Source organism: Actinia tenebrosa, unplaced genomic scaffold (genome assembly GCF_029948245.1).
Source record: "Actinia tenebrosa isolate PJP-AT-01 unplaced genomic scaffold, QUT_ActTen_1.0 PGA_scaffold7__59_contigs__length_16204524, whole genome shotgun sequence".
Lineage (NCBI taxonomy): Eukaryota > Metazoa > Cnidaria > Anthozoa > Actiniaria > Actiniidae > Actinia > Actinia tenebrosa.
In genome coordinates, this window is record NW_028292584.1 from 10279790 (window position 1) to 10302074 (window position 22285).

A 22285-nucleotide genomic window follows, 5' to 3' on the forward strand; every position below is an offset into this window, starting at 1 on the left:
GTAACAGCTTTGATTGAGTTTTTCAGTCCTTCCTGACGTCTTAGTCTTATTTTTCATTTGCAAGTCTGTTTTCTTCCATGTTTACCTAAGCATCAATTCGAACTTCAATTACTTCAAGTTTCACGATTAATACATTTTTTTATTGATTGATATGCATTATTGATATGCACAGTCTATACACTTTACCCTTATATTTGAAGAGTCTTTTTTTGTCATGTCATATGTAAATTATTTTGCCTGACTTCAGTTCTAACTCTTGATTCTGTATTTCTGTGACCGAAGTATTTGCTTCAGGATTACGGACCTGAGTTTTTAAGAAAAGGTATACAGCGATGTTGTGTTATAATAAGCCTTTTCATAGTTTAAGAATTTATTCCACTGCACATGCGATTTTATCCCGAATTTCTCACCTTCTTTTGTTTAATTAAGAACAAAAGAAAGTTTAGACAAAAGAAGGTAGACATTCGGGATAAAATCGCATGCGCAGTGGAATCGATTCTTAAACTATGAAAAGGCTTATTGCCCTACCGTAGAAGCCACTGCATGGCCGTTAACTAACTGACGGTCATGTTTAGAAAGTCCTTAGATACAAGAGAGGGATTCTTGCGGAATAGCCGATAGATCTTAGTTTAAATAGTAATTTCTACTTCGCCTAAGTCTTGGTTCAACATTCCTATTATACTAACAGTAACGACAAAAGCAAACAAGAAACACCAGAAGAAGAAGCGATCCAAGCGGCGAGCAACTTTACGCCAAGTCAACTCATCTCCAGGTTCCTCGTCAGGTTCGTGTTGTTCTATTCTAGTTCCCTGATTCACGTTTGCTAATGAAATGTCTTCAGCTGCTGTCTCGGACTTGATACTGAGGGGTGGCTCTTTTTCATTCAGTGAGTGTGATCGATTAGTTATCTGGTTTTTCTTTGCTCGGTTTAGTGGGTATCGTTTCTTTATAGATGAACCAAGACGAAAAAAAGAACAGTAGTGCAAAAGCTTAAAAACTGCGGGAATTTCCCCCGTCGCGTGGTATGCTTTAAGAACAAACAAAGTCGCGACGAGAACCGCGGCTGACTCAAGAAATATCAACACAAACGCTACTCCAAAAAGGTTCAACTTTCTAGAGTTATTGGGCATGAGTTCCGAGAAGAGAAGAAGATAGACACTGAGAGAAAGAAGAAGCGAGGAACAAAAGCCTATCCTCTCGCCATTATCAGGTGGGATGATAAAACTGAAGAATACAAGCAGAGAAAGAACTATGAAAGGAGAAAGAAGGTAAAGGATGTAAAAGGTAGGAATACGAGTTATGCGTAGATGAATTTTGACATGTACGAAAGGTGTGGAACAGCAGCTACTTTGCTTCACTTGGCGAAAAGCAGTGAACGATCCAGTCTCCCATTCTCCATTACTTGTTGACTTTAGATCTACTTTTTAAAAAGCGAAAAAATATATTAATATTTTCAAATACCTTAATTGAATATTATTTGTATTCCGCAGGCTTCCTTCTAGTCCAACACATTGCAAAGCAAGAGACTCTAGATCAACCCCTGACTCGAACGAGCGCACGCGTATGACACGAATGTTCCCGCCAAAACCACAGGAAACCCATCAATAGAAAACCATGCACAAACAACTATTCGGTTGTCCGAAGAAAAGAAATACAATTTTTTTCGCCCTTTTCAACATGTAAAAAATTTATCATAACATTCTTTTAACTTACATTCTTTGACGGGTTTTTTTCCTAAGTTGAGCTGATCACCTAAAAAAACGTCAGATTTTATCTTTAATGACTGAGGATCATTACTTTTTATAGCAGTTGAGCCCGTGGCCCAGCGGTATACTAAATGAGCGAATATCGAAGTAAGGAGTATCGGCTCGCCCTCGCGATAAATTTCAAGAAAAACTATGTAAGATATATGGAGTTTGTTTCATAAGACTGATAATTTTTGGTGTTCTTCGGAAGTCCATATATATTACATCGATTTTCTTGAATTTATTGTGAGCTGATACCCTCCTCTCGATGTACGCTTATAATTTGGGATAACGCTGAGCCGCGGGCTCAACTAGAATACGAGCTAAAGAAAGATTGGGTCACAAAATGGCGTACGAATTTTTACCTTGCTTCAGATAGATATCGAGTAATTCCGTGTCGTACGATTCAGATGCAAAGACAATTGAACATTTTTGTTCGTCGAATGGAAAAACGCTGATATCAAAGTCGCATTTGCTGGAAATCATGGCTATGGACACCCAGACATTTGTACCATTGCTATAGACAGTAACCCAGTTCTCGTGCAGATGTTGGGTGTCCTGTGATGGATTATTTGCGCTGTGAGAAACCAAATGAAATTTGCAATTTAATACTTTACTCATTAATTCTTAAATCTGTTAAATTCTTAATCACGTGACTGATACCTGTTTTGTAGCTTTATATCCGGTACCCAGACTTCCTTGTTGCTCATACGAACGCGGTTGATTCCGTCGAAGTGGGACTGGTCCCATTTGAAATATGGATTCTCCCAGATCTATAACAATTTTAAGCAGCTATAATGTCTTTTTAAAGTCACAATGATATCGCAAAGCTAAATTGAAGAAATAATGTACCTGTTCTATCAGGACTTTAGAGGTTATAACTTCGTTCTTGCTGTCCTGCAAAAACCATTATAAAAACACCAATACTGAATGTTCTGTCCGAGTTACGCGCCTTGTACAACGATCATAGGGAGGGGGGATAGGATCTTTATGTCAATTTCTGATAGAGGCCTAAAAAGGTATATTTTATGAATCTTTAATGGCTGCCTTTGTGTAGAGTAGTTTGGCCGAGAGAAAGTGGAGAGTAAAATGAAAGCGAAAAAGAAAAGAAAAGGCAAGGCAAGACAGATTGCAGATAGAACGGCCAGCTTTCTGACGCCATAAACCGTTTCGATTTACACAGTCACACTTTATAATTGCACCAACCCCGTATAGCAACCACAGGAATTACACAGCAACCTTACGGAATTATGACACTTACCACATCTGAAATACTAAGAAGTTTAACTAAGAATGACACGTTCACTACGGCCAGCGGTGATAACACGGGACGAACAAGACGGTCATAGTTGGTCAGCAATTCTCGTCGAAGTTTATACTCAGATGAGACGTTATGCATCAGGATCCTTGTTGCTGAAAAGATTTAAACAAACGATTTTAAAAATTAGTTCAGTTTTTGAATAGAACGAGGGAAGGGGGGTGTGGGATGGTCAAGAATTGCTGTGCTAAAGTTACTGTTGAAGAAGTGCTTTACGCGTTTGACCACGCTAGTGCATAAAATGGAATTTGCGCAATACCTATATATAATCATCACCATCATTATCATCATCTATCATCATCATAATTATCATCATCTCTCATCATCATCATCATCATCATCATTATTATTATTATTATTATTATTATTATTATTATTATCATTGTTATGCATGAGCCTAAAGTAAATGGTAAATCAACTTATAAGTGTATTATATTTACCATGACAGTCTTGACATACTAGTGTTATCATGACAGTCAACAGCCCCGCCGTGAATAACAGCACCTGGCGATTGTTCATCGTGAGAAACCTGGATCTGGGAATCGAATGAGACATACGAAAAAAAAAAAAAAAAAAAAGACATGAAAAATATGATCAATAAAATACAACAAATTATGATCATTAATCTGTGATGTCATAGTTTCCAAATTTGATCACAAAAAAGTATTTGGACTCATATTAAACCTTTTAATTTAATACACTAATAATTTTATTTTCTCAATTCACATTTTAATGAAAGGCAAGTTTGGCAAACAATATTGCTCGACATTAATATTTAAATTCAATCAAGATTTCCTAGTGTTTCGCCGCTAACGGTGGCATATTAAATGGTTTGCTGCATATCACACCAGTGAATAATAATATATATTCTATTGACATAGGATTTCAATTTAAAAGATCTTTTACCGGATGCTCAGACTAGAAGTGGAAAGAAGTGGCAGATAAAATATTAGATGATAGTGTTAATCCTGGTTTTAATTAAACGTCTGTCAGATTAAATCTTAAGTGTTGCTCAGTTGCAGGCAGAAACTAAACGTATGTCAGGGTCGTGATCGACGAGAAATGTTGAATCAGGGATCGCGTGCTTGGGATCACAATCACACACTCCGAATCAGATATCAAAGAAGAGGTCGGGATCTTATTCCGGGGGGGGGCACTCCCCTATTCGCTATACGGGTACGTGCCGCCAAACAGGGTATGGTTTTCTGTGATTCTACTCTGGAACAGGGTATATAAAATCGCGCTCGCTCTGGGACAGGGTATACTAAATTACGCTCTCTCCTCTCTGGAACAGGGTATCCATTTTTGCAATACCGGTAAAGGTTATGGTTTTCAGCGATCTTGCTCTGGAACAAGGTATGAATTTTTCAGCGATTTTACTCTGGAACAGAGTCAGGGTTCAGAGGGCTGAGCGGCACATCCCTACCCTAAACGGGCAGGAGTACCCCCCCGGATCTTATGACTAAATTCAAGGGATCAAGAAATACTTCTGGGATCAATCCATAGGTCATTATCATATTACATGATTTATGTCCCCAAACTCTTGGGAACAGGGATCAAAAGTTGTGTGCAAATTCCGAACCCATCACGAAAAAGTATCTCTCGTTTATGATACGACGATGAATAAATGAAACTCGGAGTTGAAAATTCTTTTGAAAGTAAGTCATTTTACGTAACACCTCAAAATGGTCATCGACAAGAAAATGTCGATCGACCAGCACGACTAGATGCTCAATCCGCTGACACAAGCTATAAATTCAAGTCATTTAGGTTGGCCCTGTAAAAAAACGTTCAAAGAACGGTGGATACTGTTTTGCATTGACTGGAGACCACAGTACGAAGTAAAGATTCAAGTCGTCTGGAAACGGTTGTTTGAAGGATGGATAACTAGCTACAGTATACGCTACGAAAAAATCCTTATCGCGAGTCGATGCTCTTATCCAACAAATTTATCCACTGGATAGTGGTAGTGCTATCCACCCTTCGTACACTGCTGAAGAATCGTACAACCTAAAAACAACAGAATAATGTCGTCAGGACTAAATTTTACCTTCTTGTTTTGTTGATTAGTTCTTGACTTGAAGTCTAAATAACGTCCGCCTCAAATTTCAATGAGTTTTTCAGAGGCTGAGGCTAAAAGTCGTCTTTAAACTCTTGTGTCCTGCAAAACCTATTTGAACTTGTTTTAAAACAGAGAGAAAACTCTTGTTGATTCTGTCAAGTTAATTTCAGTGGTGATATCATCAGGCGATCGTTATTCGTTTTGCTTTATGCAGTCTAAACATGATGAACACCTAAGTTCATTATTAAATATTCAATAAGTCATTTAATATAAATTTAAAACTCTTTTCCAGTTCGACTCGGCCATATGCTGTCGCACCTTTTAGGTACGAACACTGCGTCGACAGCTCGAGTTTTCTTTGAGCTTTTTCAACTCACAGGTAATAAGTTTATGATTTATGATTTATTATTTAGGTAGTCAGAGGTAGTCAGTGCAGATCAAATCGGACGGCTTTTTGTAGTGTTTTCCTTGACATAAAGACAATATAAGAGTAAATGACTTCCACAAAGAAGACTTTCCGCTCAGGTTGTCGAAACGTCAGTCACCACCCAACAATAGTCTTTCTCAAAACTACGGCACCCGGACGATCACACCATTTCAGATCGCAGATCTCGCGGCTCACCTTGGAAACAAAGAGCTATACAGACTTCAAATAAGTTATTCCCATTAATTGATTTTTTCCACATCAGTTTAATTAGTATAGGAAATCGCACTGAATCGAGTACAATATTCGTTATTAAAAAGTACGATTGATGTTTTGCAAGTTCTTGTAATTGCACAAGCCACGAGACCTTTAATTTATTACGCGAAGTAGGGATTTGATTACTGTAAGAACTTTCAAAACATCACCGCTTTACGAGCACCTATTAATTACGATTTCTACGAGAAGGTCGTGTGCGATTTTCCATTTTAGCATATTTAATAAAATATATATCTAAGGACAATCAACATGAATAAAAAGATTATTTGTGAAGGTTATAGTATTATATATTTAAGGAATATAAAACAGTAATTAATTCGTGACCAATCAGAACGCGCGAAAAAATTGAAATATTTTATAAGCATGTCCTTTGTAAGTTAAAAACATAGATTTTTTTGTGTGTATGTATTTTGACCAATCAGAATCGAGTAATTTTGTGAACAATAAAAGACGACACTAGTTTGCCGCATTGATTTATAAGAACCTATCGCTCAATGCAGGGTGCTGGTCATAAGGAATTAGGGCTCGCGTAGTACTGCGGTACACATTCAATGAATAACAGTTTTCCACTTCCTTTAACCGTACTTTATTTTTCACTTTTAATATATGTCTATTCATTAATGTTTTCAGGTCGACGCTTGATGGTCGTTATGAGTTGAGTATATCTTAGTTTTTCATGTGTCAATTTGAGTATATTTTTTCTTCGTGCTTCATCGTTGTTTTAAAAGCTGTTTATTTTTAATGTTTGTTACACGAGCTATTCTTCTTTTACTTTTCTCTTTTTTCTCTGCTCTTTTTCGTCTAGTATTTTTTTATTTTGCGAATTCATGAAAAATTATTGTCCATCATTCAAATATAATATTTAATAAAAAGATAATATTAACCCCATTATTCAGAGGTAATAATAATAGTAATATTAAACTTTTTAATGACGATGCCGGTTAATAAATTTACAATACAAAAACTAACCTAACGATGATAAAAATCGTAATTGCAATTGATAATTCAATAATAGATAATAATACAAATTGTAAGAATAATAACTACTTAATTATGATGATGTGGCTTTTGTCCAATAAAATCCGCAAAATTTTGTCCTACATCACTCGATTAGTATTTACTGGTATCAATATTATTTAGAGCCAGATACATAGCAGCTTCGAACCAGTTGATATATCTAATGCCGAGTCACTTTATCGTCACTTGTTGGATTGCTTCTTTTTCCCTGTGTAAAAAGAAATGTGCTTTAGCAATGAATCGTTTCACTTTAGAAGATGGGGGGACTGGATCCAACTCGTTACGGTCCAACCCAACTTTTTGCCACAGCTCCGATACCAATAAAGGCTTTGATGGCAGCCATGACAGAAACACTTGAATCTGGTCTAATCTGATTTACACAAGAAAGAATTCAGTTTCCCAGGGGAGAAAGACTCTATTGTTGTGCCTCCTGTCATGGCTGCCATCACGTGATGGTGCAAAGCCTCTATAGCCAACTTTTGATATTCTGGTTGAGTGGTCAATTTGCACAAAATGTTTCGGGTCGAGGCTATGGGAAACAGCAATGTAATCGCAACTATTCTTTTCTCTCCCCGAAGCTATGACTTGGAATATTTTGAGCTTGACCACGCAACCAGAATATTGAAAGTCAGTAGGTAGTCAAGCTTACAGTATTGAATAAATTTGATTGATTTCGACATTTTCACTTCTTGTGCATGAACACGGTTGTGGCACTGCAAGGGATACGCCAGACCAATCGCATTGCTCGTGAATTTACTCACCAATGCAATCAAATACCCGCTCTAGTCAAATCATCTCCCGCTCTAGGATGAAAGTATTGAAAGGAAGTCTTATTCCCTAGTCCAGTTCCCTGCTAGCAGAGTCTCTCTTCTCTTTCTCTCCCTTCTTTCAGGCGGAGAGGAAGGAGACTCTGTCGATGTAGAGCGTTTCCTTTGATACACCTCCGTTCACGATCGTGGACGAACAAAGCCAATTTTAAAACCGGTTTTTAACCGATTACATATAGTGCGCATGAGCAAATGTAACACACCGTGGCGCCAAACATTGTTTGACGAGAGCGGCTGTCAAAATCATGACAGCGTTGCTAAGTTACGCCACGCAGGCGCGACAAGCATAACATCCTACAACGGCAGAGTCTATTTTTCTCTCTCAACCAAAACAAAAGGAAAATAGGCTCTGCTAGCAGGGAACTAGTCCGGTGGATTACCGATGCTCAAGACTGTCATCCCCTGAGCCATTTCCTCTTTGTATGTTTTTCCGATTTCTCTTCATATTATACTACGCAGGAATATACATTGTCCTGCAGGCACTTGTTGGTTAGATTTAGTAGTCTTTTTGGCAAAGTTGCTCAGGGTATGGCAGCACAATTGGTATTACCTTTTATCTAGCTCTCTGAACCATGCAAAGGCCGTACGGTATTTATAGCATTTTCAAGTATGAGTATTGCTGTACTCCATCGACCTGCGGTAGCTCTCTTTATTTTCATTTTTTCCCCACCCTACCCACCCTTGCTCTGTTTTGGTCCTTTTGAAAGTTCCGTCAGGTCTACTCCCATACTCATGCATGAGTACAGTGAGACCGATGTGAATAGAATACTATGCAGATTATGTCAAAGACTTGACTGGCAGGGTCACCAAAAGGACCCTGAAATCATGGAAGAAGGGGGAGTACTGTAAAGGCTTTAAATAAATAAATAAATAAATCACTTTTATTTAAGTGTCTAGTCGTTCTAGCGCTTTCGCACTAATTGGGGATACTTTTCACTCACACGCACTACCACTACATTTAATATTCTATGCACACAACACTCAACTCACATGTTGATTTTGATTTTCCGCCCACTACATACCTTTGCGCTTTCCTTTACATTCTCCTTTACATTCCTTCGTATCCTCCCCATCGTGACAACCAAAGAATCCATCACATGATCTTCTTTTCGGAGCGCACGCCTTGCGATACTGACAGCCTTTAGATACGAAATAACTATAGAACATAGCTGGGTGAGACTTAGTGCTCTGTGACTGTAGTGGAATCTTAGGTCGAATTCTCAGCTTGATTCCATTTACTTTGCTCTTCTCTAATGTGGACGTCACGCAATCTACCTTTGTCACGTAATAGGCATCCATGCTGTCGGACCTCGTGGGGGGTTTGGGCTTTGTTTGTTTGGTTGTTGTTTTTTTCTTTCTGCTTGTTTTTACTGATGGCTGACGCTTCTTCCAGGGAATGATACATACTGGGTGACGACGTCTGGGGAAAGTAGCTACTGCGCAATAGACAAATCAACACCATTTGATTACACTCGCAATTTTATTCAAGTAAAATACTCCAATTCTCTGTTCTACAGGGTCAGCCTCGATTTCGTATGGAATTACTTTGAATATCCATGCGTTCCAGTGAAGTTCCGTGGAATTTCAAAGTGTTTGTATTGTTAAAGGTGTGCATTCTGTACTTTACCATTGGTATTTGCCATATTTATACGCTGATTCGAGGCTAACCCCAATAAATGAGTCTGTACTCAAAGAGCACAGCGGTATTTGACTAATTCGAAAAAGGTCTACAGTCTTTAATATGTAAATAAATATTATTTTATTCTACTCTGGAACGGGGGAGATACTCCCCTATATTCTCTATACGGGTACGTGCCGCAAACAGGGTATGGTTTTAAGCGATTCTACTCTAGAACAGGGTATATGAAATCACGCTTGCTCTGGAACAGGGTATATGAAATCACGCTCTCTCCTCTCTGGAACAGGGTATCTATTTTCGCAATACCGGAACAGGGTAAAGTTTTCAGCGATTTTACTCTGGAACAGGGTCAGGCTCCAGAGGGCTCAGCGGCACATCCCTACCCAAAACGGGCAACAGTACCCCCCCCCCCCCCCCGGGTTTTCAACTGTATACCATAAATGTACGAGTCACTTGTATGTTCTAGTATACACCACGCATTCAAATGCACACCGTAGGCAGGAAAATCCCACATGGATCGAAATATTTCTTTTCTGGTGAGCATGCGCACATTATATCATTAGAAATTTATTTGAAAAGTATATGATAATATGATTTAATTTTGAAATATTTTTACTTTTCAGTTGTGAGCATGCCGCATCACAAAGATCCTATATGATGTACATCAGATTAATGTAGAAATAATCCTACATCGTCTCAGAATATCTTATATTTCTTGTAAATATGGCGCACTTTGGATCAAAAAGTATTTTTTTTAAAGCGCAGGCAGAAAACGAGTAAACAACATCGTTAAAGTGATGTTAAAGTGTTGGTGTCTGGACTTGACGCATCGATACCAAAATAAACATCATAAAAAGCGCAACATAAGATCATAATGTCTTTGCCTTAATGGAGTGCTATTACGACGAGGAAGTAAAAAAATCGATTCTAATGCCTACGTACGAGTTCCTTTTAAAACGAAGAAATCATTGATGATAGACTGCATATTTTTTTACAGTAAGACGCCAGAACATTTTGACCATTAAGGTTGATAGTGAATGTACTAGTTCATGTAGTAAGGCCAAGGTTGTATAGCTGCATGCTTGCAGTTATTCATAACTTAGCCATTAAATTGACATGACATCGTACAGTATCAAAAAACGAATACCTGTTTATACATGAACAAAGAAAAAACAAGGATTTAAAATTTGACCATCATTTTTAGTCAGAACTTATCTTTTTTAACATCCAATATCTAACTGACATTTGGTCAGTACAAACATTGAAACGAAAACTGTTTTTTACATCATTTATGGATCGTTTTTTATAAATTTTATTTTCAAAGGTCACATTTATCAATCTGATTTTCTCAGCCGATTCGATATGGTAAACATTTTCTTGATTTTATCATTCAGATTCACTCAAACATTTACTTCTTGAATCATAGGAATTGAAAAATATTTTTAGATTTTTCGGTATATTGTTATGAAGCAGTTGGGATATTATCTCAAATATTGAAAATGTTTATCATATTTCAACGCGAAAACATTCAAGTTGAAAACATAAACAGAAATTACAATCAGTAAAGCAAAAAAGCTTAGTGTTCGAAGTACATAATTGATGTATGGGAGCAACCGATGCTAATGTTTTATTAATGAGTCTTGTCTCTGCTGGCGCATTGTTTTTCTGAGCTTCTGATCCTCAACTATATCGCATTTTATACATTCGTATAAAACAGTCTTGCTTCGATTTGTTTTAATTACTTCTATAAATCGTTATTATAGCTAAGAAATGAATAAATAAATATCTGACAGAGTATCATAGGGTTTATCGTGTGCAAATAAAGTAAATGATTCGACAACTTACCATTTTCTTTGGCGAGATGTTTTTCCTCCGGGCATCCAAAGTAACCATCACATTCCAACTTGGATTTAGTTTCGTACGACATCTTACTAACATTACATGAAAATAGCTTCGCTAAACCAGAGCTTCGGAGCCTTGTCGTTGGAGTCGCAGACTGAGTTTCTAATTCAGCAAGATTTTGGAGCCAAGAAAGGCTGTATTCACTCGATGTACTCAGTTGTGATTTCAAAGTCCCCTGGTCTGGGAGCAGCCGCGCTGCATAATCTTCAAAGTCATATTCAGTGTTGTCTTCTACCGACGCAGGTGTTTCCGATAAAAATTCCGAATCGCTTGTGTTTTGAACCAATTGAAATTCGTGAATGGAAAAATATGTAGGAATATAACTTTGTCGACGTACAAGAAAGACATGGCCAAGGCCGCTAGCGTAGTGCTTCGCCATTTGAGAGCTAGAATCTTAGATTTTCAAGCGTTACCGAAATTTGGGGTTTTTGGCATTTTTGAAAACATGAAAATTTAAATGGTACATATAAATAGCAAATCAACCGCTCATCTGAATTATTAGTGCATCCGCTGATTTCCATACGTGTTTTCGTCGTCGGCCCGGCTATCAGTGGATACTGTTCAAAGAATATGAAGCGATCGTAGAGGAAAAACGCCAGTGAAGCTAAGCGCGCGCCTCTTTTGTGGTCCTGGACAACACTGTCAAATGATACAACGGCCATTTTGGTGTGTTTTATATTCGATATGATTTTATTGTTACAATCAACTAAGAAAATCTAACCATGGCTTTTAACTCAGGCAGCTAGTTATTTGGTTGTTGTTGGTTTTTTGTTTTTTGTTTTTTGCTGGTTTTTTTTGTTTGTTTGTTTGTTTGTTTGTTTGTTTTGTTTTGTTTTGTCTTTTTGTTTTTTCGTTTTTGTTTTTTTGTTTTTTTGTTTTTTTTGTTTTTTTTTTTGTTTTTTGTTTTGTTTTGTTTTTGTTTTGTTTTTGTTTTTTTTCTTGCATGTCAATGATATCAAATTATTTTGTAGGGTTGAAGTAAGAGATCTTCAGTTAGTAAATCAGACAGCTTGACGAAACCCAGGCTCACTTTATGCAAGTCGTCCCTTGGACTGAACATGTTGTACTGAAGAAGAATCGATAGCGCAAAAATTCCTGGATTCTGTATTTTCTGAATTTTCTACACGTACCGAACAAAATTAGAAATTATACGGAAGTTTATAAAAAACGAAAGGAAAGAAGTAGAAAAACCCTTTGGAAAATGTTTCTACAAAGCCGCAAAGTCAGGTTAATAGAAAGAAGGGCAACCCTAAAGTCTGCAAGCAGACAAACAGTGGCTATGTATATACTCTCTTAAGACTTTTTCAATCATTATTGCTCGTGAAACAATCTCAATATATTCCTTTCAGTAATGAGAACCATTAGAACCGCACTATTTGGCTGTGGTTTTATGGCAAGGAAATCAACACTTGAGAAGTTTGAGAGTTTAGGATAAAAAAACCACGAAAAGTGCACACTTTTAGTTTATTGTTTTGATAAGCTAAGTATTTCTGACCATCAGATCATAAAGGATGACGTCATGAGGGGTATAGGAGCATCAAGAATGCGTTCATCGGGTATATTCATGCAGGATTTCAACTTTCAAATGAGATGAATGAATGAATGAATGAATGAATGGATTAAGGAAGGAAAGAAGGAAGAAAGAAAGGACGGACTGGTAGATGGGATGAATGAAAGAATTTTGGACAAGTTCTTTACACCACTTAACCAAAGTGCAGTCAAGTTTTTTATCACATGGTGTAAAGAACTTGTCCACGTGGTACGAAATTTACATCACATGGGCAATTTGAAATGCAATAGGCAATGTGCACGAGCACGAATCTTTAGCACAAGGCATGATGGGGAAACCCAGTACTACGCAAATCAGGACAAGGAAATCAATAGAATTATCAGAAGATAAATTACTCTGTTATTTTTGTCTGTCGAAATACTTACAGTTTCAAAAAGTTTTTGAAGGAAGGATTGCCAGAGGGATTTTTAGAGGAGCTGAAAAAGCGTAAGTACTCGGTTTCCCATCATGCTTTGTGCTAGAGATTCGTGCTTGTGCCAGTTATGGCTATATTGAGATGAAATTACAATGAACTTTTCCACGTGGTACAACATTGGCATCACGTGGTCGATCTAAAATGTACTTGCTGTTAAAACACATATCAAACTTTCCACATAGAAAAGTTGTCGTTCCGCTCGAGCTGTTTCTTTTACCATATATGGAATGTACTTACCATATTAGGAAATTGGAATATAATTTTCTTCACTAAATAGGCGAATTTCTTGCTCAAAACTGCTCAAATTTACAGTAAATCGAGTGAAAACATCACTAACTATCAACCATCTTGGTTTTGGCCGAAAAAAGACTGGAAATTGTGTAGGGGAGGGGAGCGTGGTTTGTCACCACAGGAAGCCCGCGAATGACAACTATTGTTTGATATGTGACAGACGCTACATATACGAAGGCGATAAAAAAAATCACAACTGCCTTGGTCAGTGCAAGGGCGCTAGGGCAAAAATTGGTGTTTTTTTAGCCTTTAGACTCCGTTATATTGGTGTTTTTTTAGCCGTTAGAAACTGTTTAAACTGTTACTCATCTGTTCTGTTATGTGCTGGCTTGATTTTTTTAGTTTTCCCGTCTATATACGCCAAAAATACTGCTGTGACCAACGGTCCAATCGTACGTAACGAACTACTGTATCCTATACCTGTCTCGTGACCGCTTACGCAAGCGTACGCGTCGGTTAATAAGTTAATAAGTTAATCCAAATCCCCTATATACCAATATAACGGAGTCTAAAGGCTAAAAAAACACCAATTTTTGCCCTAGTGCCCTTGGAAAGACATAACATTATGCTGTCATTTGGTATTCCTGTGCTTCAAATATCGGAGAGAGACTGAGAATTATAAATAACACCACAGGAAAGCAACAGGAAAGCTATGAAACACCCAAGCAATAATCGTCATCGACGATTCTAAATAATGCTCTAAATATGATGATGTTTTATGAAAGATTGCTTATCTATTTATCGTTCTTAGTCCTTTTAACACTTATCCCGTCAAGTCGTGGTTGCAAATGTGACGTTAGTGGTCGAAAAACACCTGAATTCTTATGTGATTTCGATTATGGTGAGTATTTAAATTAACTATTTTCAGTCGCTATACTTATACTAGAAATTATACACTTAAAATCAAAACAAAAATCCGTGAAAAAATACAGATAATTAGTGCTAAATAGTACTATTGAAACGATATTAAAAAAGCAAAAGATTTTGCACGATTTATTGGAGTGCACTACGGTCTACTGAACTTACTAATATTTGTGCAAATTTGTGGTAGCTATACACTAAAACAAGGAACGACCTGAAGCCACTTAAAACGACCTGAAACCACTTAAAACGACCTGAAACGACCTGAAACCATCTTGAAACCACCTGAAACCAGCCAAAACATTGAATCTCCATCGAGTTTGTCGTCCAGTTTGTGTATTTTATTGACTTTTATCGATCGATCGAGTGTTTGTTTTCCTTGGAAGGCATGTACTTCATGGTAGAATGTCATATAGTCGCCCATACGTATAGTCTCCCATAGAAGTATTCCACACTTATACCTCACCTCTCCCTTGCTATGATTACCTGTTCCAACCTATGATCAACCGCCCCTACCTATGATCAACTGTTCCTACCTATGATCAACTGTCACGAGCTATGATCAACACTGTTCCTACCTATGATCAACTGTCACTAGCTATGATCAACTATCCCTAGCTGTTTTCAACTATCCCTAGTTATTTTCAACTGTCCCTAGCTGTCATCAACTGTCCCTACCTATGATCAACTGTCCCTAGCTGTCATCAACATCATATTCTTTGTAGACCCACTCTTCTCCTGTGCATTGTTTTAAAGATTTTTAAATGTTTCTTATATATATTTAGTGTTGCATGGAGAGGTTATAAAGGAGACAATCATAGGGAGTAATGCCAGTAGGGTCTACACTGTTCAAGTCAAGGAGATATTCAAAGGTTCGGAGAGAATCAAGAACATATCAAAGGATCAAAATACTTTATATGTGGATCTGTACACAAGTTATTATGGCCCTGCTTGTGGGATTACCTTGATCCTGCGAAAGAAATATGTCATTGCAGGTATACTTTAAACATCATATTAGAAAAAATTAGGAATAAATGATTATATAACTGTGTTTAAAGGAGTGGTCATTGTCTAGCTCTACCTTTTCCTCGTGCATGGATAGTTTACATCAAGGCTATAGCCACCACTAAGACAGTGGTTCAGTTTTCTAAGAAGGTTGTTTTTTTTTTTATTTACTTGTGTAATAAATTATTTTACGAGGGGGGGAAAATAGTTCTGAAGGCAAAAAGTGGTGCAGGTTAAGAGTGGACTAACCCCACTGGTGGCTATGGCTGTGTACATTTATGATTTATGACATGAATATACATATCATTACATTGACATGAAAATTAATTATTGCCATGATTGGTGGATTTAGGGGTTATCTGGTCCAAGGGTCCCAGTGGCGGATCCAGGACTTTAAGAGGGGGGGTTTCATTTTTGCAAATCTTGGCACAACAATAACGTTCTCTTGCATCATCATTTTTCCCATTGAGGCAAGTTACTGTCCTAGGGGCGCTCCTGATAATGATAACCTATCCACCAGTCCAGGCCCGATTATTGTAGGCGAAGGTGCTAATTTTCAAAAAGCAGACCTACCATACTTTTATTTATTTATTTAAAAATATATATAAAATTCAAGATACCAGCTGGTGGGGGGGTTCATTTGCACCCAATGAACCCCCCTAAATCTGCCACAGGGTCCGTAGCACCCTTTTATTTTGGTTAATCATGGAGGTTCCTCTAATTCCAAAGTTGTCTGACCCCAGGCATTTCTCCAATTCAAATGATCATTTTCATTCATCATAAACTATACTTCAGCTGTTCTTGACATTTTATTTTATTCTACAGGAGCAATTTCCCAAAACAACTTGACCGCTCATTCATGTGGCTGGAACAGAGAATGGGGGAGTATTGAAAGCTCATTTAAAGAATACTTTACAAAGCTGAAGGATTGTAGTGACTCAAATCAGATTTATGCTGTAAGAGTCATATTCCTACTGCCTCTATTACTCACATTTTTGTTTATTCATTAAATGGTTGGCTGCATGTTGTTGTAAGCAATTTAAAACAAGTCATAACACGCCAAAATGAAAATACAGCCAATCAGAATGCTGCAGGAAAGCTGTATTCCAGGGTTCCTTCCCACAAGGCATTGTGGCTTAGGTGTATTTTCAATGCTGAAAAAATAGACTAGTTATATGATGCTTAATTTCTCATCATTTGATTACCTTTCCGCTTTTCTTAAATTCCTTACGCTGTGAGAAATCTATTTTTGGTTAAAGGCTCACATTTTTTAGAACATACAAGTAATGGGCATGAGATATTCTGAGGCATATGCATGCCAATTAAATCTACTCGTTATAGCTAGTAGTACACACCCATTTCAAAAAGCATTGTCAGTGGGAGATGTGAAATCCAACACTGAAATAAATTGTGGGTTTTAAGCTGTGAATTTTTTAGTGGTTTTAATTAGTAGTTCACGACAGGCTAATATCTTAAATATGCCAACTTTGAGCAATGACCTCAGTGCACTGGTGAATTGTCTGGCTAAGTGTATTTTTAATTTTTAATGAGAAAACACTCAGTCCCCCAGAGTTCTACTTGGTCTCAGATTTCAGCTTCAATAAAAAACCAAGAATGTGTAGTTCCAAAAATTATCCATACCCCCCTCACGGAGGAAGGGTAGACACACCCCTACCCCCTGGAAATTCCAATTTTCTTCCATACAAACTCTGTAATTTTTGTTCTTTCTCTGACCCCCCCCCCACTCTTTGAAAATTTCAAATTCCTCTGTGGGGTGGGTATGGATAATTTCTAGAACTACACAATATACAGTTTAATTTTATTGTTGGCCAAGCACATAATAATGATGATGACACACAGTAATAACATGAGATGGTGCTAATAAACAAACAGCTAATCAAGCTCCAGTGGGTCGGCAATTTGGACCAAGGCTGTTATGGCACAAGTTGCCCGATCCCCAGAGGGGGGGGGGGGAGTGGTACTTTGCCAGAATTTTTGGTGTACCGCTGGGATTCTGAAAGGGGTACCCTGTTTATGACAAAAAAACTCAAATTTGTAGACCCTGTTTATGAGAAAAGATATAATTTATTGCACTGAGTTCCTATTTCAATTATCATGTCATCTTGCGTATTGTTTTTGACGACCATAATAACCAGTTTTGGTCACTTGGAACTTGGAACTTGAGTGAAATTGCATACCCTGTTTATGAAAAGAAGCTCGAAAAACCATACCCTGTTCAGCGGATCATCCCCGTATAGTCCATATATGGGAGTACCCCCCCCCCCCCCGGGCCCAATCCAGACCAGATATAGGCTGGTTAATAACTTTTGTTTTCAACATGAGCCTCTCCCAGGGAGGGAAAGAGGGAACATTATTTGACTTTTTGATTATTTGATTTTGAAATTAAAAACTTAGATAAATTTACATTTCCTTGAAAATCACTTCTGGTATTGTTATTACCAGTTGCTGTGCAAAAATCAAAATTTGTTCACGTTCAAGTGATACCCTCTTGCCCAATCAGAGTATGCAAAAAATTAATTTTGACAGCTGGTATATAACATTGCCATTTACTTTCAAGCAAAACTGAATCCAGTTGCATCGGAGGGAGGGGAGCTGGGTCGAAAGAGAATTTGAAATATTAAGAAACAGACCGAGCAGAAACGAAGCCTTAAAATGATGACGTCATAACTAATATATTGACTTAATATGCTTAATTGGATTAATCAAGCATGACTTGCACTAAACTTACCATGTTCATACTGACTGTGCTGCTACTTTTGCTTGTGTTTTCACCATCAAGCGATGCCTGTTCTTGTTCACAAGGATGGGATCCACAACGCCTGTGTTCCAGAGATATCGGTACGTATTTGGGAGCCTTTAATATTTCCAAAAATATTTGTCAAACTGATCAAGTATGTATATTAATTGAATTAGACCTTTCAATATGCAAAAAAGTTGAAAATTTCTCGGGCACAAATTTTAATTTTTTATACTTTCATTTTATTTTATTTTATTTTATTTTATTTTATTTTATTTTATTTTATTTTATTTTATTTTATTTTATTTTATTTTATTTTATTTTATTTTATTTTATTTTATTTTATTTTATTTTATTTTATTTTATTTTATTTTATTTTATTTTATTTATTTTTTTTTTTTTTGAATCTTTTATCTTGCACTGCCAACGCCTAGTTTGGTATTGTACGTCCATATCTTTCTGTAGCTTCTTTCCGACGCCATAACCGTGCAATAAGTTTGCACACCCAGAAACAGTAAATGCTAACGAAATTTCCTATAATCTTTGCACGCTTGTCAGAGCATTTTAAACAAAAATTTCCTTGTCTTCCTCCTGTACAAGTTTCCCTTTACACTTTTTAAAATAATAGCTTCCATGCTTTATTTTTAGTTCGAGAGTGAATTGTAATCACAGTTCGCGCAAAACCGTCATGCAAATATAACGAAAACGTTTTCCGCTTGGAGTCGTTTTCCGCTTTGAGTGGTTAATGAGTGCGTGCCTCTCACAACTGTATATCAGACTGTGAAGGCCTGGCTCTTTTGACTTGGGGACTTTAGAATGGGAAGCCGAGGAGAAGAGTAAAGAAAGGATGAAAAAAGAAAAGGAAAGGTTTCCCCTCTTTCTCCTTCTAATCTCCTGATATTATTCACAGACAAGAGAATATTAACTACTTCATATTCTCTTGTCACAGATCAGTAATAGACCCAAAAAATGAGGAGAACAAAAGAAAACAATTAGGAGCAGTCGAGATAATTTTGCAGTGAATACATTTTTATGTGTGGTGGTTGTTGTCTGGCCTTTTTACTCAATACTTACAAGTTTTTTTGGCTATTTTGTGTCGCTAATACGGTTTTATATGCTCAGAATTATTAGCCATTCCGAGGAGGAAGAAAAATACTGGGTCGAGTTGGCATTGCAGCGCATTGTGGGACTTTTAAGGGAACAAAATAGACGTGGAAATGTCTCCCCTAAAACCGCCCCACAATGCAATGCTAATACCAGACCAGTTTTTTCCCCAACCTCGGAATGGCTAAAGGAGAATCGCGTTACGAGTACTTAGCAGCGTGCGCGGCGTGGTGAATAGCATGCCGGCAAGCATTTCGTGGGTACGTGGAGCCAAAAATACTCTAATCTTTAAATTGAAATTAAATTGAAAATGGCCATTGCAGAGAGAAGATATAACTAGCTAAAAACTAGCTAAAAACTCTCTATCAGAGAGGTTTAGATGGCTAGTAACAAAATAAAAAAAGGAAATGGATTGAACTAATCTGAATCAGCAAAGATTTTCAAAGATTTTGATAAAATATAATCAGATTTTCATGAACATATTCGTACACTGATATGCGCCTCATTCACCGTCATTACTAAGTTGCTGTGTTTCTGATCCAGTATTACATGGAGAAGTGCAAGATGAAAAGTTGGTACGAAAAAACATCAGTAACATGTATTCTCGTGAAGAGAGGGTGTACACTGTTAAGATCAAGGAGATATTCAGAGGTTTGGAGCGAATAAAGAACATATCCAATGATCATAATACCTCTTATGTGGAGATATACACCGAGCCACATGATGGCTCTTGTGGAATTACCCTGCTGCTGAAGCACAGCTATGTCATTTCAGGTATGTTAAGGTGACTCCAACATATGAATTGCGAGAGAATTAGCGATTATTTTAACCCGCTTGTATCGCGTCAAAGATACTCCTCTTTACAGTTCAGTTCAGTGACCACGAATTAATAATAGTTCCAAGTCGAGGTTAGAGTTGCTGCGCATTGTACAACTATAGTTTATCCGGCATGAGTGGCACCTACAATCTGGACTTGAAGCTATTATTCGTGGTCACGAATGAGCAGAACTGTGTTTCGCCCCATGTAAGGTAATCCGGACTTATGGTGGATTCCGGATTCCAAGGGTCTGGATTCTGGATTCCACAACTTTTGTATTGCGGATTCCGGATTCCATATTGTTAATTTTCAGATACTTTCTCTGAAAATTATATTTGATATACTTGCCAGTATAACTAGGGAGGTGACCCTGGTATATATAACTAGCGTGATAAAAAACAATTGACAAAAGCGCATACATTAATTTTCAGACACCATAACGTATTGCAAATAGCCCACTCCTCCCTTTTGAATTAAATTGTCATATAACCTCTAATATTAAACGACAATTTCCTGATCTAAATTTCAATTTAATTATTGTTAAAGCGCGCCTTTTACATTACTAACATATTTACTTGTACTTGTACAAGGCCTGGATTCCGGATTCCAGAGTGCTGGATTCTGGATTCCAAAGCCTAAAATTTCGTGGATTCCGGATTCCGGATTCCCTTACATGGGGCGATGTGTTGTAATCGAACGGGACCAGATTTACAGTGGAGTGGTGGAGGTTAACTATGCAGGTACAGTCAACTCTCGCCTTGCGGACACCCTGATATTACGGACACCTCGCTATTACGGAGAGGAGCAAAATCCCCGGCAAAAATAATGACAAAGAAATGACCGTAATGAAATCTCGTTATTGCGGACGCTCGCTATTACGGACACCAAGTTTCGGTCCCGAGGGTTTCCGCTGTAAAGAGAGTTGACTGTACCTACCACCTCTAAAAGTAAAATCCTGTCTTCGAATGTCTCCAAAAATAAAAGTCAACTCGAACTAGCTAGTTTACTCACTAGATTAGTTTTCGTATATGTAGAAATAAATGTAATGTCTGTCTGCATGTATAATACTAAACGACGTATTTGTGTACACCTCATTGAAAAAACGTAGTCGCCGGTTCGAGAAGGTCATATCATCGAAGCTAAGACCGAAAAGGATTTTGGTTACTCCGAAGTGTGTATTATATTTGCATATAGACATGTAAAAATGCACAGTACAGCAAATTCGGTCGACCTAGATTAACATGCCAAAACCATTATCCGAAGATTTATAAGCTGGAGAGCTGTTTGGCTGCGGTATTTTGTCTTCCCATGCTCCCCTTCGGTCTTAGCTTTGATGATATAACCTTTTTTTGAACGCCACAACGTTTTTTCAATTAGGTGTATATAGACATAGTCGCTCATGACGGACACATCCAAACAGGGATCTGAGGCGCAAAGGGCATTTACCTGTACCGACTATCTAAAATGGACTATTGTCTTGACCAATCTGCTATAATTATTCGATTGCACGTTACGTCATCGCGGCCATGTTGGTGCCATTTAATAAAAGATTTCTCATTAGCATCCATTGTTAACGGCATCACAATGGCCGCCATGTTTTTGTCTTTTGACTCTCCTGGGAATGCTTGCAATCCATCAATACTTCATGTAAGAATTCAAGTATATAGTAATCGTAAACTGAGTGCGGTTTTTATCTACAGGATCAGTTGATCGTCAAAACAGAATGAGTTCGTATTTATGTCTCGACTGGCAATCAACTTGGGAGAAAGTACCGCAATCTTACAAAGAGTTCTTTCCGAAGCTAAAAACCTGTTCAGCTAACACCAACGTTGGTAGATTCTTCTTTCTAATATTCATGCTGCTAACAGCATTGACCATGAATTGATCACGGAAACGTTAGTGGATGGATTCATGCTACGTACTCTTTGCGCACTTCACATTTTTACCTTAGTTAGCACCAATAAAGACTTAATGTTCTCATAAAGTGAGATTTGCCGATACCGTTTTCTTTTTATTTTTGCTGTCTATCAAACATACCAAGTCAAAGGGAAGGGAGCCATGTTGACAGATGCATCGTTACTGCGCATGAGCAGATTATTATTTTTTCAGATTGTTACTTCTTTGTAAACATAGTATTCTGCAATTTTCTGACCTCCTAGCTGCCTAACTCGATTAGCTTTTCAGCTATTTCAGGTAGCTGTGCTCGTGTTTTTGCAATTTTAAATTTATGTTTCATGTAATGCTTTCCTCCTTG

The 22285-nt window shown here is 37.5% G+C and overlaps 3 protein-coding genes and 1 long non-coding RNA gene across 5 annotated transcripts; 1 reads left to right on the plus strand and 3 right to left on the minus strand.

Annotated features, from left to right (window-relative positions):
• Positions 1-449: 449 nt before the first annotated feature.
• Positions 450-2637, minus strand: LOC116301194 (neuronal acetylcholine receptor subunit alpha-5). Its single transcript, XM_031710215.2, has 5 exons — positions 2598-2637; positions 2409-2518; positions 2111-2322; positions 1714-1752; positions 450-1420 (listed from the first exon to the last, which is right to left on the minus strand). Exons 2-5 carry the CDS (start codon positions 2453-2455, stop codon positions 630-632), a joined length of 1089 nt encoding a protein of 362 aa, XP_031566075.2. The 5' UTR covers positions 2456-2518; positions 2598-2637; the 3' UTR covers positions 450-629.
• A 307-nt stretch (positions 2638-2944) lies between these two features.
• Positions 2945-5356, minus strand: LOC148905575 (uncharacterized). The gene is made up of 3 exons (XR_016121664.1): positions 5114-5356; positions 3504-3598; positions 2945-3158 (listed from the first exon to the last, which is right to left on the minus strand). It is a non-coding gene; the product is annotated as an uncharacterized LOC148905575 (long non-coding RNA).
• A 1039-nt stretch (positions 5357-6395) lies between these two features.
• On the minus strand, positions 6396-11777 carry LOC116301193 (uncharacterized). Of its 2 annotated transcripts, none has more exons than XM_031710214.2 (3): positions 11154-11777; positions 8692-9102; positions 6396-7050 (listed from the first exon to the last, which is right to left on the minus strand). In XM_031710214.2, exons 1-3 carry the CDS (start codon positions 11587-11589, stop codon positions 7025-7027), a joined length of 873 nt encoding a protein of 290 aa, XP_031566074.1. In that variant the 5' UTR covers positions 11590-11777; the 3' UTR covers positions 6396-7024. The 2 variants fall into 2 exon arrangements, with proteins under 2 accessions (XP_031566074.1, XP_031566073.1); XM_031710213.2 differs by having other exon boundaries at positions 8692-9105; positions 11154-11767.
• Positions 11778-14098: 2321 nt separating this feature from the next.
• On the plus strand, positions 14099-16781 carry LOC116301247 (uncharacterized). The gene is made up of 3 exons (XM_031710281.2): positions 14099-14327; positions 15133-15342; positions 16178-16781. Exons 1-3 carry the CDS (start codon positions 14192-14194, stop codon positions 16360-16362), a joined length of 531 nt encoding a protein of 176 aa, XP_031566141.2. The 5' UTR covers positions 14099-14191; the 3' UTR covers positions 16363-16781.
• Positions 16782-22285: the final 5504 nt, after the last annotated feature.

Bases quoted from the DNA above. Each gene is read 5' to 3' on its own strand.
- LOC116301194 (XM_031710215.2), bottom strand. From the start codon at position 2,455: ATGAGCAACAAGGAAGTCTGGGTACCGGATATAAAGCTACAAAACAG. The intron at 2,323-2,408 runs GTATCAGTCACG...GGTTTCTCACAG, and splicing joins GATATAAAGCTACAAAACAG to CGCAAATAATCCATCACAGG. The intron at 1,753-2,110 runs GTAAAAATTCGT...ACGTTTTTTTAG, and splicing joins CGATATCTATCTGAAGCAAG to GTGATCAGCTCAACTTAGGA.
- LOC116301193 (XM_031710213.2), bottom strand. From the start codon at position 11,589: ATGGCGAAGCACTACGCTAGCGGCCTTGGCCATGTCTTTCTTGTACGT. The intron at 9,106-11,153 runs GTAAGTTGTCGA...TCTATTGCGCAG, and splicing joins ACATCTCGCCAAAGAAAATG to TAGCTACTTTCCCCAGACGT. The intron at 7,051-8,691 runs GTATGTAGTGGG...CTTTTTACACAG, and splicing joins ATGTAAAGGAAAGCGCAAAG to GGAAAAAGAAGCAATCCAAC.
- LOC116301247 (XM_031710281.2), top strand. From the start codon at position 14,192: ATGATGATGTTTTATGAAAGATTGCTTATCTATTTATCGTTCTTAGTC. The intron at 14,328-15,132 runs GTGAGTATTTAA...ATATATATTTAG, and splicing joins CTTATGTGATTTCGATTATG to TGTTGCATGGAGAGGTTATA. The intron at 15,343-16,177 runs GTATACTTTAAA...TTTATTCTACAG, and splicing joins AAAGAAATATGTCATTGCAG to GAGCAATTTCCCAAAACAAC.